Source organism: Chaetomium strumarium (assembly GCF_033439665.1).
Source record: "Chaetomium strumarium strain CBS 333.67 chromosome Unknown B0T15scaffold_2, whole genome shotgun sequence".
Classification (NCBI taxonomy): Eukaryota; Fungi; Ascomycota; class Sordariomycetes; order Sordariales; family Chaetomiaceae; genus Chaetomium; species Chaetomium strumarium.
The window spans coordinates 1120450-1145121 of NW_026944430.1; the positions used below are offsets into that span (position 1 = coordinate 1120450).

The 24672-nt window shown below is 55.2% G+C and overlaps 8 protein-coding genes and 4 non-coding genes across 12 annotated transcripts; 7 read left to right on the forward strand and 5 right to left on the reverse strand.

The window, feature by feature from the left end:
* Positions 1–29: 29 nt before the first annotated feature.
* On the forward strand, positions 30–1567 carry B0T15DRAFT_392498 (major facilitator superfamily domain-containing protein; the record flags this gene model as incomplete). The annotated part of the gene is made up of 3 exons (XM_062864637.1): positions 30–227; positions 335–477; positions 559–1567. The coding sequence occupies 3 exons, from the start codon at positions 30–32 to the stop codon at positions 1565–1567; spliced, it is 1350 nt and encodes a 449-aa protein (XP_062723808.1).
* A 4071-nt stretch (positions 1568–5638) lies between these two features.
* Positions 5639–7800, forward strand: B0T15DRAFT_94617 (POT family-domain-containing protein). The gene is made up of 2 exons (XM_062871478.1): positions 5639–6947; positions 7036–7800. Exons 1-2 carry the CDS (start codon positions 5795–5797, stop codon positions 7728–7730), a joined length of 1848 nt encoding a protein of 615 aa, XP_062723809.1. The 5' UTR covers positions 5639–5794; the 3' UTR covers positions 7731–7800.
* Positions 7801–8518: 718 nt separating this feature from the next.
* B0T15DRAFT_t69 lies at positions 8519–8611 on the reverse strand. The gene has a single exon. It is a non-coding gene; the product is annotated as a tRNA-Ala (tRNA).
* A 186-nt stretch (positions 8612–8797) lies between these two features.
* Positions 8798–8889, forward strand: B0T15DRAFT_t45. The gene has a single exon. It is a non-coding gene; the product is annotated as a tRNA-Glu (tRNA).
* A 472-nt stretch (positions 8890–9361) lies between these two features.
* Positions 9362–9451, forward strand: B0T15DRAFT_t46. Its single transcript has one exon. It is a non-coding gene; the product is annotated as a tRNA-Arg (tRNA).
* Positions 9452–9905: 454 nt separating this feature from the next.
* Positions 9906–9996, reverse strand: B0T15DRAFT_t68. The gene has a single exon. It is a non-coding gene; the product is annotated as a tRNA-Phe (tRNA).
* A 663-nt stretch (positions 9997–10659) lies between these two features.
* B0T15DRAFT_390894 (glycoside hydrolase family 3 protein) lies at positions 10660–12954 on the reverse strand (the record flags this gene model as incomplete). The annotated part of the gene is made up of 5 exons (XM_062864560.1): positions 10660–12031; positions 12079–12372; positions 12423–12526; positions 12595–12683; positions 12738–12954. 5 exons carry the CDS (start codon positions 12952–12954, stop codon positions 10660–10662), a joined length of 2076 nt encoding a protein of 691 aa, XP_062723810.1.
* Positions 12955–15810: 2856 nt separating this feature from the next.
* B0T15DRAFT_94766 (guanine nucleotide-binding protein alpha-2 subunit) lies at positions 15811–17687 on the reverse strand. Its single transcript, XM_062871479.1, has 5 exons — positions 17291–17687; positions 17045–17229; positions 16816–16973; positions 16499–16757; positions 15811–16437 (listed from the first exon to the last, which is right to left on the reverse strand). Exons 1-5 carry the CDS (start codon positions 17409–17411, stop codon positions 16093–16095), a joined length of 1068 nt encoding a protein of 355 aa, XP_062723811.1. The 5' UTR covers positions 17412–17687; the 3' UTR covers positions 15811–16092.
* Positions 17688–18002: 315 nt separating this feature from the next.
* Positions 18003–18770, forward strand: B0T15DRAFT_523330 (uncharacterized protein). The gene is made up of 2 exons (XM_062868682.1): positions 18003–18222; positions 18276–18770. The coding sequence occupies exons 1-2, from the start codon at positions 18030–18032 to the stop codon at positions 18419–18421; spliced, it is 339 nt and encodes a 112-aa protein (XP_062723812.1). The 5' UTR covers positions 18003–18029; the 3' UTR covers positions 18422–18770.
* Positions 18771–20340: 1570 nt separating this feature from the next.
* B0T15DRAFT_482879 (Spermidine/spermine synthase) lies at positions 20341–22099 on the forward strand (the record flags this gene model as incomplete). Its single annotated transcript, XM_062866132.1, has 5 exons — positions 20341–20371; positions 20802–20837; positions 20903–21195; positions 21263–21503; positions 21822–22099. 5 exons carry the CDS (start codon positions 20341–20343, stop codon positions 22097–22099), a joined length of 879 nt encoding a protein of 292 aa, XP_062723813.1.
* A 275-nt stretch (positions 22100–22374) lies between these two features.
* B0T15DRAFT_392592 (putative nitrilase) lies at positions 22375–23313 on the reverse strand (the record flags this gene model as incomplete). The annotated part of the gene is made up of 1 exon (XM_062864642.1): positions 22375–23313. The coding sequence occupies one exon, from the start codon at positions 23311–23313 to the stop codon at positions 22375–22377; it is 939 nt and encodes a 312-aa protein (XP_062723814.1).
* Positions 23314–23658: 345 nt separating this feature from the next.
* Positions 23659–24672, forward strand: B0T15DRAFT_94772 (uncharacterized protein). Its single transcript, XM_062871480.1, has one exon. The coding sequence runs from the start codon at positions 23871–23873 to the stop codon at positions 24309–24311; it is 441 nt and encodes a 146-aa protein (XP_062723815.1). The 5' UTR covers positions 23659–23870; the 3' UTR covers positions 24312–24672.

The window sequence follows — 24672 nt, forward strand, 5'->3', positions numbered from 1 at the left end:
ACCGCTTCCCGCGCCACCGGAAGCTGGCCATGGTGGCGCTGCTCTCGTTCTGCTCCTTCCTCGCGCCCGTCTCCAGCACGTCGGTACTGGCGGCCACGCCCGAGGTCGCGCGCGAGTATGCCACCGACGGCACGGTCGTCAATGTCGTCAACGCCGTGTACATGCTCATGATGGGCCTCAGCCCGGTCGTTTGGGGCCCCATGAGCGAGGTCTATGGCCGTCGCAGGGTCAGTACTAGTAACAACTTGCATGCATAGACCACGTTGTGGGGAAAGGGGAGAGGGGAAAGTTGGGGGGGGAGGGGGTTTCGTTTGACTAATAATGGCATGTGTAGGTAAATCAAGTCACGGCCGTGTTGTTTTGCGGGTGTAGTATCGGGACCGCGCTCGCGCCGAACCTGGCCGCCTTCTTCGTCTTTCGGGTGCTGACGGCGTTTGAGGGGACGGCGTTCATCCTGGTTGGGTCGGCTTGCATTGGGTGAGTACCAGTACTAGTAGTTTCCGCTTGGCTTCTGTTTTCTTCCTTTTTTTTATAGGAGTCAAGTTGACAAACCAAAAGCGACATCTACCGGCCCACCGAACGCGCCACCGCCCTGGGCTGGTTCCTCTCGGGGACGCTTATCGGGCCCGCCCTGGGACCCTTCATCGGCGGCATCATCGTCACCTACACGTCCTGGCGCGTGATCTTCTGGCTGCAGACGGGGCTGTCGGGCCTCGCCGCGCTGTTCACCTTCACCCCGCTGCTCCCCGAGACCATCTACCACCGCAAGGTCGACGACCTAGAGGGTTACTCGCCGCGGCAGAAGCTCACCGTCCTCTGGCGCATGGTCAACCCGGTGCGGGTGCTGCGCCTGTTCGTGTATCCGAACCTCATCGCCGCCAGCCTGGCCTCGTCCGCCGTCATCTGGAACATGTACTCGCTGCTCACGCCGATCCGGTACGTGCTGAACCCGCGGTTCGACCTGACGACGCCGATGCAGTCGGGCCTGTTCTACCTCGCCCCGGGCACCGGCTACCTCGTCGGGACGCTGGTGGGCGGCCGCTATGCCGACCACGTCGTGAAGCGCTGGATCCGGAGGCGCGACGGCGTGAGAGTGCCCGAGGACAGGCTGCGGTCGGCCCTGCCGTTCATGGGCGTCGTCATCCCCGCGTGCGTGCTCATCTATGGCTGGGGCATCGAGAAAGAGGCCGGCGGCATCCCGCTGGCCGTCGTGACGCTGTTTGTGCAGGGCGTGGCGCAGCTGTTTTGCTTCCCCAGCCTGAACACGTACTGCCTGGACGTGATGCAGGGCCGCGGCGCCGAGGTCATCGCGGGGAACTACTTTGTGCGCTACCTCTTTGCGTGTGCCGCCACGGCCTGCGTGCTGCCCGCTGTCGAGGCGATTGGCGTCGGCTGGTTCTCGACCATCACGGCGCTGTTCCTGATTGTCAGTACGGCCGCGACGCAAGCGACCATCTGGTGGGGGAAGGGCTGGCGGGAAAGGGTGGACCGATGGCGCAGGGCGAGGAGACTGGCCGAGCAGACTGTCGCGAGGAAGGAACTCGGCTGCAGGGCCAACGGGGCATAAGGCACTAGATTAGGTAAAGCCGGGGTACAAACGACGAAGCGTAAATAGCTGTATTCAATAATCACTCAAAGGACGGTATTGGTAATCAGAAGACGCTGGGCCTATAACATGCAGTCGGTAATTTACATATGACGGTGTGCAGCAACAGACATGTTATGCCCCTGAGTGCCGGTTTATATACCTTAGGTGTATGTAACACGCATTTGCTTACTATGTCACATGGCCACTTGAGGTAGGGATAATAATCCGTCTCATGCCCGATAACATTCATTATGCCAATCTAACCGCTCACTGAAGGGCTCTACCATACATCTGATGACCCGAACCATGAACCACTGCATCGTGCACACACATCCCCCATATTACTTCCCCCGTAACCGAATATCCCCTTAACCATACTCATCCCGAATCTTTGTCTCCGGACAATCGGATAATCCCTTCTTTGGCCTGCCGGACTAGTGGTGTGATGACCAGGGGAGTCACCACCTCCACCACAGGCTGATGAGATTGCGTCTAAATCTCTCCGCTTTCTCTTTGCTGCCCAGCAGTGCAGCTCCGTAACGGGCGAAGAGCCGGTAATCTACCGGCGACGCTGCCACCAAGTTATGGAGCGCCACCATAGGACCCTCGTTGTGGACCAACTCTTCCATTATTAGGAGGCGGATTTCCGGAGGGAGATCCATGTAGCGGGCCATAGTGAAACGTGAGGAGGGTGTTGGTCCTTTTCGTTGTCAATGCCGGCTTCGGCTCTCCGGGGTCTGAGGAGTTGAGGAAGTGGAGGTGTGGAATGACAACAGAGTGAACAATTTGCGAGCAGGGCTTCTCCTTTAAATATTCGGCCAGACTCCCGTTCAGATGAGCTCTACAGCGACCGGCCAAGATATAACATGGCTGTTTAGACTGAACAGAGCCTGCACGGACTGAACAGCTACGTTGAATATAGGCGAAGCCGGGATCAAACAGATCCAGTCCGGATTGAACCCAGCTACCCGGGCTAGATCGAGCAGAAGAGCCTGGCTGGATAAACAGCTAAACTGGACCGATCAAGCCCTGGCTGAGCAACACTAGCCCAAGGCGCCCCTCGTCTGCCCAAGTTCCTCGCTGCGCCATGTTTATTCAATTGAGACAAATTCAACTTCCGTTCTTCCGCTTGAGTGATCCTACAGGAGAGTGGCAACAGAGTTGGACGGACCCAGAGGCAGCATAGGTGGTTAATCCTGATCAGTCAACGTTCTGGTGGAGGCCTTTGGCCCACGGTACTCGGCGGCGAACAGTCAATATATTATACAGTGTGTTGCCAAGGTCATCAAACCCATAGTGTCAAAGCGTAGTATCGTTCATCAATTTTGAATCTCGCAGACCTACCAGATCTCTGTTGGACGAACCGTCCCTCGCTCGACGACATCGCGTTGGAGTCAAGCTAGACCAGGCAACTACCTAGATCTGAACGGTGGCGGCGTTACGGTGAGCAACGTTACTTAGAAACGGTGACCGTAATACAGCCAGCTTGGGTCAGGTACATTGAGGTCATTAGGGTAAGGTACTCACTTGGTCCTGTACACCTTCTTTATTCCAGCACTCTGAAGCTGACTCAACTTTCAATCATTTAATGATGACAGTTTAAAGTATGATTTGTTATTAAGTCGTCGATACCGGACATCCTGCCAATATGAACTGTCATTTACGTCCTATCATATGTGCCGTTCACCTAAATATCCTCTCAATTAGACACGCACGTTAGGTAGTAGGCGGAACAATTTTTATTTATCTACTAACTAACACTTTCTTCCTCGTCCTCTTCCATAGTGGTTCACATTTTATCGTCTTTGTTTACTTGCTCTTTTCCTGTTATATCTCCTCCTTCACTCTTTTTCTCTTCTCTTCTCTTCTCTTCTCTTCTCTTCTCTTCTCTTTTCTCTGTTTTCTCTTTTGCCCACTCTTTTCTACTGCATTCATTACTTAAGGTATTGGGGCGAAGAGCTTGCTGTACAACTTTTAACACTGGGCTGCCATAAAATACTGTAGTACAATAAATGACTTTATAAAAACCCGCTGAACCCACTCTCTCCGGACTGCCCGGATTGAGCCCTGCAATTTCTTGTCATTCCCTAGTTACAGTGTAGAATGCGATTCTCCTCAGTCCGTCAGACGTGCTTCGCATATGGAAAGGTTGACCTGAGCCTCTCTGTTACGAGAATTTATGTGCTAGTTTCACTCTCACTACCCTATATACTATACTGTAAGTGTATTACCCTTCCCCAATGCCCAGCCGCGGGACGTGCACGAGATGGAGAGTGATGTTATGTTTGAATAGGTAAGGTTGACAATTGTATGCACATGTACTCAACCCGAGTTGCTGCAGCTTATTCTACACATTATGACATCTCGCTAGAATAGGGCGTCGCAGTGCGAGCCAACTACGAGCATTGCATCGTTGGCTTTTCTCATGTGTGTACATCCGTAATGTCTAACTTACTGCCACTAGGCACCTCAATTTCGGCCCGAGCTTTCTGACCGTAATGGTCTCCCAATTTGGAAGGTGCAACTAAGACTGGCGTGTTGGGCGTCTCGGCGCGCAGACGTTCCCCGCGGTTGGTTTCCAATTTTCTGACAACAAGCCCAGAGCCTCAATAGTTCAGAAGAGAGAGCACCCGACAAAGCGCGACGAAGGACCAGCCAATCTAACCCCTCAAGCGAGGGAGTCTCTATCCAGGTATGATAATGCCCATAACACGAGAAATAGCATCACGCAGTGATGACTATGAGCAAGATGCTCAGTCACGCGCCATCTCTGGCGATCTCCGTGTATAGGCTTTGGCAGTCTTCCACTTCAACCTAAAGAGAAACTAAGAAGGCATTCTATGGAGGTGTAGAGCGGCAACTCTCTTCCGCGGACTCGATTTCGTTTGTCAAAGATAAGAGCATCAGCCTACCATTTGGGAAGGAGGAGAGAACGGCGCCCTGATACTGACATAGCGGTATCCTGCCGCCTGCGCGAGGGAGGAACTGCCGTCCAGGACTCCAGGCATCGAGTTTGGATATCCGGCACGTGGCTGTTCGCCTCGGGGTCCGGGGAAGGAGTGGAGTCAGCGCGCTGGCAGGAGCGGCGTTAGCTCCGGCCCTGACCGGGCGTGGGAAGCGGAACTTGTCTGCCGAGAATCGCCGAGAATTCGACTTCTCTCGGCGCTCCTTGGCGGCAACCGGAGGTGGGAGCTGCCAAGCGGACTCGCGACATCCGCATCAACGTCGAGCCAGTAGCGGGTTGGGCGTTTATCCGCCAAGATGCTGGGCATGGATCGTTTAGGAAGCTCCCGTTGCTGAGTTTTTACTTAGTTATCAAGCTTCGAGGGTGAAGCGAGCCGTTGCGGGCGCCGGGCGGTTATGAGGCGCGTCCTGGCTCCTCAAGGATCAAGGCCAAGCGGTGGCGGCGTGGTAGGAAAGCTTCGCTCAAGCAGATTCTGACTACTAGTACACTACACTACATGTAGTATCTCGGTGTGGAGGCGAGCAACATGCATACATAAACCGGCCTTTGCTGCGGATGGCGGATGCTTTCAAGGGTATGGAGGGCGACGCCCTTGGATAGCGACGACGATACGATAATCTACAACCTCTACACTACCCAGCCGTTACCAACAGGTTGCAGGATCCCCCAAGATCGCCATATCACTTGGCGCTTTGGTCAATTCCGGAAGGTGGCAAGGCTTCCAAGACCGCAGCTTTCCACACATGGACATTGCTCCTTTGCGTGGTCCGTTGCCCAGAGCTTGCAATCGTCTCCAGTCTGCCAGAGGATTGTGATTTGCTCTGTGGATGGCTCACCACCTCTCTCCGGACGGAAACAGGCCCATGCGGAAGCATCACGCTGCTCCGTTGCCACCGGCCAAGTCACTTATACACTCCTTGAGAGCTAGCTACCGCGCGCAACGGCCCGTAACGGCCTGCGTCGAGATGAGAGGCAGCTGAAGCAGACCGTAACGGGCTGCGGGGCGAGCGGGAGATAAGATGAAGAAAAGTATAGACGACATCAAGAGCTTGTCACATGCCGTGTTGATATCCGCCGGGACTCGCCCGTGGACGATTACTCTATATAGCTGCCACTTCGCCCCAATGCAACCTTCTCCAGGCAAGCTCTCCCATCTCCCGCTCTTCTGTTCTCCCTCGCCTCCTGGCCTAAGATAGTCAGTCGCAACCTCGACTGAGGTAGCGAGCTTGTCCTGCCCGACGATGGCATCGGACCCCACCAACGTTGCCGTCGCCGACGGTGTCCGCGCTGATGTCCAAGATAATAAGGAGCTCGCGCTGGCTCCCGTTCTGACGACGCAGGACAACGACAGCATCGGGCTCGGGGCCGACGGCAGTTCCCCGACGGAGGAGGAGCTGCACACGCTCCGGCGGGTGCCGGACAGGATCCCGTGGGCCATTTACACCATCGCCTTCGTCGAGCTGTGCGAGCGCTTCTCGTACTACGGCACCACCGCCGTTTTCACCAACTTCATCCAGCAGCCGCTACCCGAGGGCTCGGCCACCGGCGCCAGCTATGACATCGAGAACGGCCAAGCCGGTGCGCTCGGCCTGGGCCAGCGGACCTCGACCGCGCTGACCACGTTCAACTCGTTCTGGCAGTACACCATGCCCCTGTTCGGCGCCTATGTCGCCGACAGCTACCTCGGCCGCTACCGGACCATTGGAGGTGCTCTCATGATCGACATTCTTGGCCACATCATCCTCATCGTCTCGGCTCTTCCTCCCGTCATCAAGACCGCCAACGGCTCGCTTGCTGCCTTTTCCATGGGTATCATCCTCATGGGCATCGGCACCGGCGGCTTCAAGCCCAACGTCAACCCCCTGATTATCGAGCAGCTCGACCTGGAGAGGATGGTGGTCAAGACGCTCAAGACGGGCGAGCGGGTCATTGTCGACCCTGCTGCCACCGCCTCGCGCGTCTATCACTACTTCTATCTCTTCATCAACATCGGCGCCCTGGCCGGCCAGCTCGGGATGGTGTACTGCGAGCACTACGTCGGCTTCTGGCTGTCGTACACGCTGCCGACCATCCTGCTGTGCTTCTGCCCGCTCGTCATGTTGTGGGGGCGGCGCCGCTACAAGCGTGTTCCCCCGCAGGGCTCCGTGCTGGGCCGGTCGTTCAAGCTGTTCTTCCTCGCCAACAAGGGCCGCTGGTCCATCAACCCGGTCAAGACGTACCGGCAGCTGCACGACGGCACTTTCTGGGAGAGCGTCAAGCCATCCCGGTTCGACGCCGCCACCCGGCCCAAGTGGATGGACTTCAACGATGCCTGGGTCGACGAGGTCCGCCGCGGCTTCAATGCCTGCGCCGTGTTCCTGTGGTACCCTCTGTTCTGGCTTTGTTACAACCAGAGTAAGTCGTGGTTGGACTCCGGACTCCTATTCTGCGTGCGCTGGGTTGCCGATCCTCCTCGCTAATCGTTATTCGCTGTACTACTTAGTCAACAACAACCTGATCTCGCAGGCCGCCACCATGAAGATCGGCGGTGTGCCCAACGACGTTCTTACCAACCTCAACCCCTTCGCGCTGATTATCCTGATCCCGCTGCTCGACGGCGTCATCTACCCGGCGCTGCGGAAGATGCGCATCAACCCGACGCCGCTGAAGCGCATCGCCGTCGGCTACTTCGCCGGCGCGGCCGCCATGATCTGGGCCTGCGTCATCCAGTACTACATCTACAAGACCAGCGAGTGCGGCTACTACGCCAACGGCGACATGCCCGACGGCACGACGCGCGAGTGCGCCAACGTCGAGATCAGCATGTGGGCCCAGACCGGGTCCTACGTGCTGATCGCCTTCTCGGAGATCATGGCCTCCATCACGTCGCTCGAGTACGCCCACTCCAAAGCGCCCGCCAACATGCGCTCCATGGTGCAGTCCATCGCGCTCTTCATGAACGCCATCGCGTCGGCCATTGGATTCGCGCTCGTCGCGCTCGCCGGCGACCCGCTGCTCATCTGGAACTATGCCGTGGTCGCCATCCTGGCCGTCTTTGGCGGCACCATGTTCTGGCTGCAGTTCCGCCACCTCGACAAGCAGGAGGACGAGCTCAACATGCTGCCCAAGGGCGAGGTCGGCGGCGACGTCGCGGCCGCCAAGTTTGCCGACGACGAGAAGGCCGATGCCAGGGCGTAAGCGCATTCCGTCGCTTTGTTTTGCGTTGGGCTGGGACGATGGGATGAATGGATACCTACCTATGTAACATGTTTGATACCAAATTTGGCTCGGGGGAAAGAGACAGACAGTGGGTGTGTGTGGGCTTGGGCGGTGGGATATTAGGGGAAATATACCCAGTGGTTGTGATCTATTTCATTCACTTGATGCCCAGTCTGTTTCAGTGCTACTTGTACTAGGAAGCCATCCGCCCGTTGCCTCCGCTTTCCACACCATGTCCCTACGGAAGCACCAAATGAAAGAACTGTCCACATCATCCAACAGTTGATTCCCCTGAAGCCGGGATACAGTTATCGGACCTGTTTCGTGGGCCAAAAGACCTGTATAAATCTCGAACTCTGTGGTCTGGCTCAGTCCCTCCTAGCTACGTACAACAGGCACGCTGCTTTCGTAGTCCACGGATCTGGTAGGGGATTGCGCGAAAGGGAACGGCTAGCGTAGGCCTGTATGGAGGGGTGATGATGAAGGTTATCGAGCATTTGACTTGCTTGAAGGTGCTTGTTACTGATACAGAAAATCGTCTTCCATTCAAAAGCATAGGATGGATTGGACAGTGGAAGGGTGTCTTGGGAACATGCTTCTACCTACCTACGGAGTACCGCGAAATGCTGAAGCGTTCTGTAGCACTGCCCCTCGTTCCATAAATCTATTCAACCACCTTCTCTTACAGTCTAGCCATTTCTTAGATCATGCGGATATTATAGAAAGAAAAAGGGAAAAATGGAAAAAAAGGAAAAATAAGAGTCATATGGACGTACCGCGGATCGAACGCGGGACCATCTGTATCTGTAGAGCCGCTGGGGCTTTGCAAAACAGAGATCATACCACTAGACCATACGCCCGTAGGCTCTGTTAAGAGGCACTTTACCTCCCTAAGCATTATGTGCAGTAAGGTCAAGGGAAACTTCCCCCGTTTGCCCCAAAATACGACCAACCTTTCTGCTCCATGAAGAAAAGATAAAGACTCCTCCCACCGACCTCGATGTCCAACCAAGCAACCCCTGTCGGAACCACACACGATTGCGGAATCGGGTATGGTGTAGCGGTAACATCGTTGACTCTCACTTCTCAGGAGTGACTGCTCTCTCAACAGCCCCGGGTTCGACTCCCGGTATCCGAGTTAGATGTCCAAGGGTTATGTCTACAACTTTTTTCCTGTTAGATGTCCTACCTACCTATCTAACTAATAAGCGTAAGGTGACATGATCCGACGCTGCTGCTGATAATTGAAACGTCGCACCTATCTACCTATGGCTGGAAGAGCTTTCTAGCTAGCTCCATTTTTCTTTTTTATACCTACATAATTAGTATAGACGTTATAGAAACTTTGAGAGGCAGGTAGGTATAGCAAGGCAATCTCTAGTGGTTGAGAAGGGACATCAATAGCTAACTCTATCCTATATACCACTAGCGTCTGTTTTAAATAGGCACTCTTTTGCGCAGACCAACTGCTCTTAACAAGAGTTGAGGTGAGACAAGAACTTGAGAGAAGGTTGCACGACCCCGCCATTTCACCCCACCAGAGCAGTCATTATCGGACCCTGCTCCGTCTCGCCATAAACTCATTCTCTAAAACTTATCATGTAACTAACGGTGGTATGGCGCAATGGTAGCGCGTTACTTTCCGGTCTCCTGAAATCTCAGGTTGGTAAAGGTTCTGGGTTCGAGTCCCAGTATCATCGAGTCTTTTGCTGTCCAGGGCTTGGAGCCCACATCAATTTTTTGCTCGTGATTCGAATGAGAGAAACAGAAGAAAGAATAGAAGAGACGGTGCGCAGACTCGTAAGATTGATTAGTTACTCTTCTTTTGCGTTCGTTCCCCGCAGCTTGAGGTAGCTCGGGGTAGGCTTGATATTGGAATGGCGGCTTGCTGAGTCCATTAGAGATAAGTGGAAGCGCACATACCAGAGAACACCCAAGACTGCTTACTTCCCCCCCGACCATGATTTCTTTAGTCTGGCTAGGGGGAACCGTCTTACAAGACGGGAATCAAGAATGAAGTCTCGGTTTAAAGCTCGCGCACCGTTTCATTGCAGGTGTGAAAAAGCCCAGCAAGGCAACGAGGGGGGTTACTTGCAGTGAGGTGTCTTGAGGGGTAAAAAGCTGAGGATTCGCCGATAACACCCTTCCTAGCAATGCGGTTTGTGTGGATCGAACACACGACCTTCAGATTGAGTTCCTGAAGTTTGACTTCAGTCTGACGCTCTCCCAACTGAGCTAAACCCGCTTGTTGACTGGTCCATGTGGTTGGAAAATTCTCATGTATGTGGAGGACTGCTGTGGAGACCAACGTGGCCTCGGGGGTTGACTCACCCAGGCAAACGAGAACTCAAAAACCGCCTGAAGTTATACCCTTTTGATAAAGGGAATGTCTCTGTTATGGCTCATGGAATAATAATGGCATGTGGAAGAGGACATCGGATGCTGTCTACTAGTAGTGCTCACTCGAGGAACGGAGTGCGTGGGCGGACTTGCTCTTCCACCGAATATCTACCTTAGCTACATGCACCTTACTACCTTACTTAGGTCAGGGAAGGGTTCTTAGTTTGGCGACTCTCGCGAGAGCGTATACCAGGATTTCTTTTTTGAACAGACAGTCGTTGCCATGCTCGATCAGATGCTGAAGTAGTACGGTCCCCTAGATGAGGTGACCAAAGCGGGGAGGAAAGGGGAAGGAGCCAGGGCAGAACTAGGCCACAGGCTATACTAAACATATCATCCTGGTTTACTACTATATATTCTAGGCCCTCAGAAACGCCGACAAACAATACCGGACCATACAATAAATCCTATACGCTCGTAATCGTTACCATTCCCATCAGTCATGCCCTGCTTTCGTGCGTCCTTCATCGCATAACCGTAGGCTCATTATCCGCTCCCGTATTACTCATTAAATCGTGACCTTCCCAACAAGCGGTAGGTCCCTGCTGCTCCCGCCGACCTCAATGGTATATTCGCCTCTCACCAGCTTCCACTTCTGCGCCACCACGTCCCACACGCTCAGATCTCTCCGGGTCAGCCCGAAGGTGACCGTCGCCTTGCTCGACACGTTCAGGAACGGCTTCTCAAACCCCCTCAACTGGCGTATCGGGGCACCCTCGGCCGGAATGGCCACATACAACTGCGCAACCTCGGCGCCATCCACTCCGCCCGTGTTGGACACGTCGGCCGACACGTTCACCAGCACATCCCACAGGTCCTCCTGGCCGCCCTCGACGACCTGGCCCGTGGGGTACTCATCAAAGTTCCCATCCTCCACCTTTACCACGGACAGGTTGCTGTAGTTGAAACTCGTGTAGCTCAGCCCAAAACCGAAGGGATACCGCGGCGTGATATTCCTCGCGTCGAAATGCCGATAGTCGACAAAGACACCCTCGGTGAAATTGCTCTGCGGGAACTTCGCAAACATGCCCTCGGGCTGGTCAGGGCCGAGCACGGCGTAGTCCGATTCGTTGCGGGCGACCGTGTAGGGAAGCTTCCCCGAAGGGTTCGACTGCCCATACAGAATCGAAACGATCGCCCGGCCGCTGGCTTCTCCTGGGAGGTGGGCAAATATGAGGGCCGTCACGTTGGGGTGGTCCACGAACTGGTCGACCAGCCGGATGCCGGCGTTGTGCAGGACTACGATGGTGTTGTTGCACTGGTCTGCGACGCGCTTGATGAGCCCGTCGGTGTAGTCATCTCGAAGACTGGGGCGGTCGGCCGCCTCGGTCGCGTACGCGTTGCCGAAGACGAGGCAGGCATCGGAGACGGGGTCAACCACGGGCTCGCCGCTAGCGAAGTCCCACAAGAGCGCGGTCCCGTCGTCATAGGCCTGCTGGACGAGGGCATCGAAGGGAGAGATGACGGTGGACTGCGAGGTGGCTCCGGAACCGCCGCCGGAGTAGATGGTGCCATTGATGGCAATCGCTGCGTGGCCGAAGTCGCTGGACCCGCCAAAGAACCCGTTGCCAAACTCGGTGTAGTTGAACGACTCGGAGCCAAAGAGCCAGGGCGAGTTGCCGCCGGCGGGATAGTTGTGATCGGGGTTTTTGGCGCTGTACCCGTAGATGGACAGCATCTTCGGTCGGTCAAGGGGTAAGGCATTGCGTATGTTCTTGACAAGGACATGGCCCTCGACTGCGCCATTGAGTAAAGTCGAGCGGAAAGATGAGTTCCTCGCATCAACGATCCGGTGGGGCTTGGTGAGGTCGGCTGCCATGCCGATCCCCGGTTGCGGGAAGTCTTGATCCTGGCGCATTTGGTACCACGCTGCAATAGTCCTACCGTTGTCAGCAAGAAGCAGCGGAGGTCTGAAGCATCGAATTACCTTGTCACCATATCGTCGACCCGGCTCTCCGGAACCGAACCATTGTTGACGGCTTCCACAAGGCGAGACCCCCAATGGCCGTCATTAGGCATAGTTACGTCCATGCCTGCCAGGGCTGTGTCAACTCCGGAATGCTGGGCATCCCAGTCACTGACAACCCAGCCCTGGAATCCCAGCTCTGTCTTGAGAAGGCCATTGAGCGACTTGCTGTTGGCGCACCCATACGAGTTATTGAGTCGGTTGTACGAGCACATGATGTTGCCGGTACCGGCGTGAACAGCGTCCTGAAAGGGCCTGGGAACACGTCAGAAGAGGGAGAGATAGCCGGGCAGTTATGAACATACCACAGGTATAGCTCATGCATCGTCCTGTCGTCAATGTTCGACGAGACTGATGTTATGTTCCCGGATGGATTTCGGTTTGTCTCCTGTTCGTTGGCGATGTAGTGCTGGAGAATGCGGAGATGGGCGTCAGCGAGCTTTTTTCTCTCACTTGCCCGCGCCTGGGGAACCGCACCTTGGTACTGGTGATCACGCCAACAGCTTGCACCGCCGACACCGTCTCATGCACCAAAGCACCCGATAAGTAGGGATCTGCTGAAAAGGCTGGCGTGTGTCAGCGACCGTACTATTGCACCAACATTCTGCGCGTTGTCCTACCTTCCCAGTTCCTGCCGCCGAGCACGACCCGGCCAGCGGGCCCAACAACAGGTCCCAGCAGGACATTCACGCCCTTGGTCTTGAACTCGCCTCCCATGCCGGCGCCTCGCTCACGAACCAACGCCTTGTTCCAGCTGGCACCGACATGGATGCCACTCGGCCAACTACTGACAAAGTCAGTACCGCGGAGTCCATTGCCCGCGTCTCCTAGGCACATGCCAGGGAAACCTAGGCGCTCGATGGCAGGCAGAAAGCCAGGGCAGCTGGTGTTCGACTTGACGCCTGAAGTCAGGTTGAGCTAAACCCGTCCAGTCAGATCATCGTCACCAGCAAGACGCCAGTCCTTGGCCGCGTCGTTTACATAATACATGTACATGCACTTGTAGTCTTGTACATACCTTCTCCTCAAGCGTCATCTGCCCCACCAAATCTTTGGCCTTGCTAAACGCCTCCGCCCAGGCACCGGAACCCGTCATGTTCGCTGCGGCCGGCCATCGGTCAGCCCTCCTGCCCTTCTTCCCCACATATACTCTCGCCATTGAGGAGAAAGGGCACACTCACGCGAAGGATAGACCGGCGGCGACTGGCCGTAGAAATATGTGTCATCCGTGATCTCCCCGTCATGTTCACTCTGCTGGTCAGCCGCAGCCGCCTGGCTCTTGCTGTTCTTGGGAAGTGCGGCAAGACCCGCCAGGCCGCCGCCGATGATGACAAGGATGACGGCGATGAGGATGGCAATGCCGCGCTTCGTCTTGAGGAAGGGGAAGCGCCGCGTCAGCTTTGATTGTCAACTGCTCGTGGCGGCGACATGTGGCTGAGAGATAGTGCTCATAGTCTTCGGGGTCGCCGCGGCGGCGACAGCGGTGTCCCTCATGAGGGGCTTTCTGGCGGAGTTCGTCGCCATTGTGCTGGCTGTGGAGTAGGCGAGAGTTGACGAGTTGACGAGCGTGGAGTGCAGGTCAGGGGGGAAGCATACGTAGCGAAATTCCCAGCGAAACAGAAACTATAATTTGTGCATTTACTCTGATTTCGTTGCTCGATGTTCAGCGATCAGTACTAACACAAAACATGAATTCGTTCTGAAAGCTGGGGCGGGTCCCAAGCGGTATCATGCCGTGGGATTTCAAGCTCAGAGAAGGTGCGCTGGACACTGTTTACTTTGCCTCAGGTATCACCCGAGCAACACTGGGCCAAGCCCCCCTGGAGTTGGGATATTTCTTAAAAGGACGGAAATTTGACGGCAGATAGTCAACTGTGGTAGCTTTGCTGTGATTGCAAAACTCTGGTAAACTTCGTTATATGTCTCTCTCTCATTTCTGCCCTCAAGCTTGTGTTATTAAGACAGCAACAACAGCTGTTGACGCGGTGGTATGGTGCTCTTCGCTGCGATCGGGCCGTGGTCGTGGGGAAGCGCCTGCGGTTTGGTCAATTGGTGGTCAGCCATGTTTAAACCAGTTCATCCTCTTGCATGGTGGCGTCTGATGGTGTTCTGCAAGCCACAAAATCTAATGTTTCACATCAGGGTACGAACTAATAAGGAAACAGAATAGTCCTCCACAGAGCAGTCAAAATGTCATCCGTCCTATGATGCGCAATACTCCAGGATTCACAGCTCGGAAGCACAAGCCTTATGCAAGCTCCCATCAGCCACATTCAAATCAAACTCCATCCGTGCGGACTGGAACCGCCATCCCGGGAACATATGTAGAAAAGGAAGAAAACAGTCCACCGCGTAACACCAGATCCTCGGGTCCATCAGATAACTGCTGTGTACGGATGACCCTACCAAAAGAAATGGGACACCGCCTTTTAGCGCTCAGTGGTTCTGCCTGGCAGAAAACCCGCTGTAACCCGCTAGGCCAAATCGGGCTGTGTACCATTTCTTTTGGTAGCGTCTTCCGTACACTACGTGGAGTTACCACAGACCACCCCCCACTATCACGGCTTCCGGAGGGCCTGGCCGGCTGCCGAAAAGCAACAAATCGAGCCCAGAGAACGAGGCGCTGATCTGCGGGAAGGTTGCCCTAGCAGGGGAAAGGCTCCCTCGGCGAGGCGATCAACGAAGCACCAGCACACGTAAGAAAATATTTAGGATGCTGCGCCTGGAACTGGGTTATCACAAGCCTGTCTCGAGCCTGTATCATTTCCTGTAGTTGACTTATCGCGAATACATCCCAGCAACTGCCGACATACACGTGCGCTGTCTCGGGCACAAGCCGAAAGCGAATGTCATTGCCCCCACAAGAGCGCTACCATCCACGGGGCTTTATTACCAAGCGACGACAAGACCTCCACATCAAAAACGCTGATCAACCCACATTATTTCCGGCCGGATGGGAGTCTTATGGACAGGGAGCATGCGTAGGAATAAATCCATGTTGAAAGTTAACATACCAGTATTGGCGTTTCGTCTCTGATTGCCTCCATCGCTTCATGCAGTTGATCGCAAGCCAAGCCAGATTCTGCCCCTTGTGCAATATACCACAATACCAGGCCACTACATACACGTGTACCATACATTACACCATGGTAAAAGCGTTCAAGCCGCTGTGACGCCAGTGTCGTTCTCATATCCACCCCATCCCCCGGCCCGGCGGCGTCGGCGTCCAGGACCGCAGACCAGAACCGAGGCCCCCTTCTCCACAGCCCGGGTAGGGTGTATTATTGATTGGGTAAACCACCCCTTTCCCCCATCCATCTTTCTGTCTAATAACTGGTCATCACGCTCCGTCTCTACCGTCAACCACGGAGCCAGGCCAGTAATACCAGCCAGCCAGAGCTCCGCGCACATGTGGTATATAATAATCCGAATCTTTGAAAGTAGAGCGAGCGGATAGTGCCGAGAAAGTTGCTTCGGGTAGCGGGATCGGCGGTTCCTGCTGGCGGTCGTTTGTGGGATGATGAACGCAAGAATCCACCCAGTGTTCCGTACCGTACCAAGTTCTTAATATAGACAAGACGAAAACAAATGGCCATGCCGCTAGCACCTATACGTACAAAGAGAAGATTTGGAAAGCAATGTGGCTGAAAATCATCTCGACAGGAATCGGGCTCGCGGTAGTGGAGTGCGCATCAATTAAACCCTATCAACAAGTCACCAGTGTTAGGTAGGGCAGCACTTTGTGTGAATTGAGACTTGCAAGAATGGTATCATAAAGATCATGAAAACGTGCAAAAAGGGGCCCGGCTGTTGTTCGCAACCTTGGCCGAGTGAGTAACAAACACTCCGGCCTGGATGCCTTACACGGTTGCTTGCGCCTGCGCCTGGCGCATGGTGCTGCGTTGACCGTAAAGCCTTTGGGGCCCCGCAAGGATGAGGAAAGAAAAGAGTTCCTGAATGTGTGAATATCGCCTCTTACAGAATGAGCTGCTTCAGGTTCCTTTGGATGATCATGTCCTGTACAGAACCCATCGTGAGCTTGAGCAGGTTTGTGTCGGTCGCATTAGTGAAGTGGCCGTAGATCTCCTTCTCCGGATTTCTGTTCAGTGCCCGGAATTTGTCCATGAAGTACTTGCTGGCCGCTTTCCAGTCATCCGGCGGTCCGTGGTAGTCGCTGAAACCGTGTTCTGTTATCGGGCTCTTGGAAAGCTTCTCCTTGAACAGGTCCATCTTGTTGAGGAAGAGGATGAGCGCTGACTTGGTGAACCAGTGGGAGTTGGCGATCGACTCCCACAGCATCAGCGCTTCGTTCATTTGGTTCTGTGGCATGCCCTGTTAGTCACCCCCACCGCTCCACGCAAACAGGGTCCCAAGTACATACGCCGTCCTTGTCCTCTACCAAGCATTGGTCGTACCCGGAGATGGCCACCAGGAACAATAAACAGTTGACGTTCTCGAAGCAGTGGATCCACTTCTTTCGCTCCGACCGCTGACCACCCACGTCGAACATCCGGTAAGTGAGCTGGCCCAGCTCGAAGATGGTTTCGGTGATGCCGGTTGTCCTTAGTCTTGACCGCAGGAGATCCTGGTCTGTGGGCACGTAGTCCTTATCCCAAATCCGCTCCAAGTCATCGCAGAAGCTTGAAGGAAGTCTGTCAGTTGCCGCGCGCCGGACCTAACGCATCGCTTCCAACTTACTAATCCAAGTTGTCGTGTAGGGCATACTCATTCCCCTTCTCCATAGCCTTCCTGACACCCGCGTCGATCCACAGTTGTTTTATGGGCTCCAAGTACTCCTCGGGCATCGGCTCGTGCGCCGTCATCTCGTAGTCGACCATGATTTGGGCCATGTTTTTCTGTCCAGACAGCGAGTAAGCATGTGGGTGGCCTCTGTGCCAGACATGGGCAAGAGAACGCGGCAGCTCACCTCATTGTCCGCGTTCTCGAACTTGAGATTCATGTCGTTCATCGCATCGAAGATGAGCCGGAAGGACTGGATTATGTTTGTGAACACAACAGGTTTCCACTCCATCTTTTCGGATTTGCTGAACCCTTGCGCATAGATGAGCTTCATCTGCTTGAGCACTGTCGACTTCCCGGATTCTCCGGCTCCTGTATTCCCCAAACGTCAATTTTGCGACGATCCCCCGGCTAAGGGACGACCAGTCCTCACCTAGAAGTAGCAGCTTCACTTCCTTGGACATTTTCTTCTCGTCCGCGCGAATAATCTTATCCAACTCCCGAGACCGGGCAGCGCCCTCCTCATCGTTCTTGCCGCGACTCCCGAAACACATCGTGATGTCGTTCTTCGGAAAACGTTCACCTCGTAGTCAAAATCCCAAATCCAATCCCGAACGTCAGATTCAGTGGAAAGTCCACCGGCGTCCGTCCAAGTTCGCGAGTAGTGGTTAGTGGGATGATGCCGGCGGGGCAGGTGCGGGTGCTAAGAGGTAGAGACGGAGCGATTTGAAACACGCCGATACGGGAGCTGCCGAAGAGCTTCTCCGAGCTGTGTGAAACCCAGTCACCGCGCGATCGATGCAGATGCAAACGCAAGTCAATGGAAAGCTAGAGTGATTATGTTCCTGCTACTCCATCCGACTTTCGTGGTGCTTCTTCTCCCAGACGCCTGGATTCAGGTATTGTGTACCGTAGGTAATAAGCTCTCGCAGGTGTTGGTGATCGGGGATCAGTCGACTTCAGGCGAGGAGGAAGAGCGAGACAAGCGTACGAGGTACGGCTGAAGAGGTGCAAAGAACGTTGTGTGAGTTATCGGCATTGAAACTCTAGACACGAAAAAGAAAGAGCCAGTCGAAGACGAAGAGGTGCATACAACATTACTTGGGGCGCAGAACAAGGTGCGACCACCCCCTACGTATTAAAATCATCTGCTGCCGCGCGCACCAGACCCCATGTCGGCGTGGCGTCTCGGCGCCCTTGTCCATTGCTTCTTCCCGCGACAAGCAAGGGTGGGCCCGGCAAGCCCACATGTGGCTTTCTGCCTACCTAGATCCACACCATCTTTTCCACTGCTTCCACATTTCTTCCCCAAACCACGTTGTTTTGAAGACATCCGAGTCCGGCACGGTCCGACTCGACCTCACCCTCCTGTGTATTAGTGTACATAAGGCCCGTTGTTTTGTGGTAAGGGAACGCACAAATCGACCTCAAGAACGGGACCATCGGGCTCTCCCGCCCACGCCGGTCGTCAACGGCCACAAGTGGTCGATCGCAACCAAATGGCTCCATTTTCAGAACGTGCCAGCGGTTTTGCAGACTGTTTAAACTAGCTCCGCATGGCTAGTCCGTGCAATCCGAACCTGGTCCCTTTCCGGGTGCGCGGGATGGCAGGGAGAAATCGACATCAGCGATTCGTAGTGTAGGGTTGTCTCGAAGTCTCATTCCCCAGTGAAAACTTGCAAAACACAGTCCTATATACAGGTCCTTGAATCCGATTAGGATTCACAATTCCCAGTGTGATATCTGTGCCTGCGAGCTAACGGTTTCTCTCTCATCCTTGAATCGCCGAGCCCCTGAGTTTGCGGGCACGTCCTATCGGTATCTGGCCGTACAATACACTATCTCTCGGTGGAAGATGTCGCGCGGCAACGGGCACGGAAAGTGGAACTTGATGCTCAACCCCTAATTTCTGTGGTACGCCCCATGTGGACATGGGACTCTCGTGCATCGGCGTTGGCATGAGAGAAAGAGAACGGCGGGTCCGGACAAGCGTTTAGCCAATCGCGGACCATTCTTCGAAATACCGCGGCTGCGGCATGCGGTTGGTCAAAGCGCTGCCCGAGTCTCCACAAGCTACTGTCAGACCCCACACGCGATGCCACGCGAGTTTCCACTGCTCCTGGGGATGTTGAAAATTGATGCAAATGGCCGCCATGCGGAGTCCGTTGTTACCAGCGTTGGTCGAGTTGAGTTGAAGGTTCCTTTCCACCGCTCCAGTTGACGTTTCTCTCTTAAATAAGAATATAGTACGGATCTGTACATGTTGACATACATACATGCATATATATTACTGTGAGACCTTACTATTCCTGGTCTGTATTGTACAATACATGACCTTGAAAAATGGACGACAAATGAGCAGTCGGTGATGTATCGCATAGCTGCCAGAAGCGTCTTTGTTGCGGACGCCACTGGCGCTCGATAAATCTACCTATATAAATGCTGTCGTGCCTGACATCAAGCAGCATTTACCCATCTCACATCGTTACGGGCAGCGGCGTGGGCAGTCAGATATAAGCCGACAGTGAGTAAGTTGTACGTACTGTAGGGGAGCACGTGCCGCTGGAAGTGCGATAACCAGCTCCCGGTTGGTCTCCGTCGTGCTGACAAGAAGTGACAGCCGTCCTGTACTACCGTACAAGCCACATATTAAACAGGCTACAGGATGTGTCGTACACTCGGGGCTAGTTCACCGTTGTTGGTATCCGTGGTATCTTCAGCTCGCCAGGGTGTTGGGAACGGGAAAGCTAGAAGCATTAGCAGTCTCCAACCACGACTTGAACCTCGCATGGTCCGGCGAACAGTGCTTTGGTGATGCATGGTGAGTTAGCTTAGGCCGGTTCGGGTACGGTATTCACCGACCAAACACCGCCGAGTCCGTTGTCGGTCTGCCTGCCCTGCCGAAGAATTCAAAGCGGGGCATGCGGCGGCCTTGGGCACTCAGCGGGGCCGGCATTTCGGATTCATCAGATACATGGAACTTGTCCATGAGGTCCCCGAATCCGCTGAGAAACAATGAGGACCTCTATCCCAAAAGACGGTATGCAGCGGAACGGGAAGTATAAAAAGACACTCGGTCTGATGCAACACTGCGGCGAGTTGCGGCGCGAATGTTGACTTCTCCAGTTGCCCGTTCAGGAGATGTTTGGATGTTCACAGCCTGCTCTCCACCTTCCGGTCATCATTGGTTCCGGCCACTTGAGGGTTTAACTATTCCGTGTAGCGATTTTTATTCGCTCATACTGCATCGGTCGGATCTGAGAAACGCGGCCGCAGGACGAAAATTTTGCAAACTTGAAGTCACACTCATACATAGAGAAGAGCACTCACACACAGACAGCTTACATTACACACTACCCCGCCTCGACATCACTGGCTCAGCTCAAGTTACCTCTGCTCTGCTTACGACGGCTCCTCCCCAAGCCGCCTCAAGTCAACAACTCTGCCTTTGCAAGACATTTCCGCCTAGGGCATTCTCGCAAGATGGGTGATATCACGCACGCTACCATTAAGGGTATGTTACGATCCCCCCCTCGTTGTCTCCTCCATCTCGTCCATACCGTGGGATTTGGTCGATACGCAGCTACCCCGCCATTCCCAACGGATATTGTCCAGACCCCGGCCACCTGTTTCCCTTCATAGTCCCCCTACCTGTGTATCTGCCTGCACTGCCTGCACTGCCGGCACTGCTAAACTCCGACTCCCCATTCTGCCGCCGCTCTCGCCATTGTCGGCCGCGGAGGTTTCCGAGTTCAGGCGGTGCCGTTCCGTATCACCACACTCGCAGCATGAAGGGCACCAACGGGCGGATTGTGCCTCACACGGGCAGCCTCAGAGGGTGGCCATGGTGCAGCCATCCAATCACGCACATCACCGCCTTGCACTCACACATTCGTCTGTTCTTTCAAGTGAGGCATTGCTGACCAGGTCGGGCGGGCAAATAGATGGCTGGTTCCGTGAGATCTCGGAAATGTGGCCCGGTAAGTCATCCATCAGATTACCTCCATCAGACGGGACCCCTGGCGCTGACCATCCACCTCGATAGGCCAGGCCATGACCCTCCGAGTCAAGAAGGTCCTGCACCATGAGAAGAGCCAGTACCAGGATGTGCTCATCTTCGAGTCCACCAACCACGGCAACGTGCTGGTCCTGGACAATGTCATTCAGTGCACTGAGCGGGACGAGTTCTCCTACCAGGAGATGATCACTCATCTTGCCATGAACTCGCACCCCGACCCCAAGAAGGTCCTGGTTATTGGTGGCGGTGACGGCGGTGTGCTCCGCGAGGTTGTCAAGCACGAATGTGTCGAGGAGGCCATCCTGTGCGACATCGACGAGGTAAGCCTCCTGCTCCTTTTTGGGCCACCAACACAAGTCTTGTGCCGCGTACCGACATGTTTGCCAGGCCGTCATCCGCCTCTCCAAGCAGTACCTCCCGACCATGTCAGCAGGCTTCAACCACCCCAAGGTGAAGGTCCACGTTGGCGACGGTTTCAAGTTCCTCGACGACTACAAGAACACTTTCGATGTCATCATCACGGATTCTTCCGACCCCGAAGGCCCGGCCGAGTCGCTCTTCCAGAAGCCCTACTTTCAGCTGCTCCACGATGCCCTCCGCGAGGGCGGCGTTATCACCACCCAAGGTTGTATGTCTCATTTACTCTACGAAAGTCGAGACCTGGGAGGAATGTCCACCTATACCGGGCCAGGCACTCAACTTGCCTGATCCCATCTTCTGTCATCTCTCAGGAGGCTACCGAGTGGTAGTTCGTCTCGGCTTTCACCTTTGTGACGAATTCCCTCCTTTTCTCTTTCTTCGGCTCCGCCAACTCGTTTCCTCCTGCCCGCTTATCTCACTTCTCGTTTTACTCTTGTAGTCCAACACATGATTCTCCCAGATCTCTCTTACTCCGTACGCGTTGACACCGTTGGACGCTATCACGTTGGCTAACTCCTGGACACAGCCGAGAACCAATGGCTCCACCTACCCCTGATCACCAAGCTGAAGAAGGACTGCAAGGAGATCTTCCCTGTTGCTGAATACGCCTACACCACCATCCCGACCTACCCGTCCGGTCAGATCGGCTTCATGGTCTGCTGCAAGGACGCGAACCGCAACGTCCGGGAGCCTCTCCGCTCGTGGACCAAGGAGGAGGAACGTAAGCTGTGCAAGTACTACAACTCCGAGATCCACAGGGCCAGCTTCATCCTTCCCACCTTTGCTCAGGAGGCTCTGCAATGAATCGCGGGACGATGACGTGTTGAAGCAAGCTCGGGGCCATTGGCTTGATTTAAGAAGCCCAACAGGAAAAGGGGGTTGCAGCGAGCATCAGAACGATGCCGAAGGCTGCTGGATTAGCAGATAGACGACGGTGCTTGGCATAGACCGCCAGACTGCCACAGAAGGCTGGCAGGCCATGGGAGGAGGGCGAAAGCCCGGAATAGACCAGCTCTTCCCTTTCCAAGGGGACACAGCGAGTCTTCGTGTGACCACAAATACTGCGATTACAACGCACCCTACGGCTCTTCGAAGTTCACCTTGCCCTGACTCACGTCAGGATAGACATCAAACCTCCTCTGATCCCTCAATGGAATCCCCTTCCTCGCCTCCTCAATCTTGTTCCCGTCCAAGTCCGCAACTACAACAGCCTCCTTCTCCTCCGCCTCCACCAGCACCTGCGCCATGGGATCCACCACAACACTATGACCCCAAGCATGATAACCCGCAGTCAGATCCCTTGCTGGACTGCACAGCGCCACATACACCTGGTTATCCACCGCCCTCGCCCGCGCAAGCAGCTGCCAATGCAGCGGGCCCGTGGTCATGTTGAATGCGCCCGGGTAGATCAGCACAAAGCACCCCCTGCGCGCCGCAATCATGGCCAGCTCCGGGAACCGCACGTCGTAGCAGATGGCGATGCCCACGCGGCCGTACTCGGGCAGGTCGACTACCGTCAGCTTGTTCCCCGGCGAGAGCACGTCCGACTCCCGGAACGTGATCTTGCCCGGTATGTCGATGTCGAAGAGGTGCACCTTGCGGTGCGTCGCCAACAGCGCGCCCGTGGGCGAGAAGGTTAGTGAGGTGTTGTAGTACGTCTTCTTCTCGCTCTCGCCCTCCCCCGTGGTGGTTGCGAGTTCGGGGATGGAGCCGCCGATGAGGTAGACGCCATTGTCGCGCGCCATGGCGGAGAGCGCGTGGAAGGACGGGCTCTGGTCCCGCGACGGAGGGGACGGGAGGAGCGTCTCGGCATAGCGGGGGAAGTGATCGCATCCGTAGGGGGAGTTGAAGCATTCCGGGAGCACGACGATCTTGGCGCCGGCGGAGGCTGCCTCGCGGACTTTGTCGGCGGCGTGCAGGAGGTTGGCCGTCTTGTCCGGGCCAGAGGCGAGCTGCACGCAGGCAAGCTTGACTGACTGTTTGAGGACCGGGGAGTGTGTTGCTGCTGATGACGCCATTGTGCGGAAGAGCGGGGCTATTGATGGTGGGAGGGTCCGTTTCAATAGAGAAGCGCGGTGGCGGCAGGATGGTCGGGCAAGGGAGTTTGCGAGGACGCGGAACGTCCTCCAAGCTGTTGTTATTACTAGCATGGCGGAGGTAAGCGGGGGGCTGGATGGAAGAGGCTCCGGTGGGCTTTACTCCCTCTCGGCGTTCGGAAGGTCATCGGCGCGGGGTGTTGACGAGTGGGTCCCATCTGGCGGCGCGGGACAGCGGGTAACGACGGAAGGAACGAGCCGATGCACAACTTGAGTCTTGACGCCAATGATCCTGGGTTTAGCTTCCCCTGGCTTGACATGTCGACCGTATACTCTACTTCAAAACTTTCGAGGATCCTCTAACATCGAACCTCCTCCTAGCACTAAGATCTGAACTGATGTTTCTCACAAACCCCTAGTCCTCGGAGTTGTCCGCCAGATCACCTGCTGATGAGCTGATCCGGTGACCCTGTAATCTCGTGTCCCCTAAAGGAAAGATAAACCACGCAACTTCATCTTTAACGCCTGAAATCGCCATCATGAACTGGACCGAGGGTGCCCTCTATCGACACAAACGCGGCCGGCTGAGGAAAGTAAATCCGGACCGTCAACGCCAGAAGGAGTACTTCGCTCGTGCCCGTGCCCGCAACGCGGAGCAAAAGGCTGCAGTAGAGAACGGCCCGCCTCCGATCTCGTATCTTCAAAACAGCTCCCCTTTGTCTCGGCGCTCCCAGACCTCAAATAGGTCTGCGTCTTCTGCCGGCCGCCATGCCTCCCGACCACCAAGCCGACGGACTGCCGAGCCGGACAGGAAGTGGTGCAAGGTCACAGCCAGCACTCCTCACGACACCCCGCTGCCAACCATCAGCCGCTTTCTGCAGGAATATTCCGGCGCCGTAGAGTCCGCTGCCTCACCTATTCAATATGACGAGGAGGCACTGGAGCGAATGAGGCAGAAGCTGCTCGCGAAGAAGGACTAGGGAACCATTCGCCAGCCTCTACCAAGTTCTCCCAGGAAGCGCTCAGCTACTAGATCGCATATTCAGAGCCCAACTGCAAGTCCGCAAGGGATCAGGAAAAGGCGGTCTCATCTACTCAACGACAGACACCAGGCCCTGAGACGTGAGAAGCAACACACATATTTCCTGGACCGTCATGACGTGACGGTTCGAATTGGGAGCCAGGAGAAGCGCCCGGGAGAAAGCTCCAGCGTGACGAGGTCGCGAGCCACCATTTCGGTCCGCAATTCGCCGCAGCGAGAACCCGGAAGGCTAGTCAGGCAACCGGTGTCAGGAACCACAAATGGCACGATTTCCACAACTCCCGTTGCGTCGACTCTTG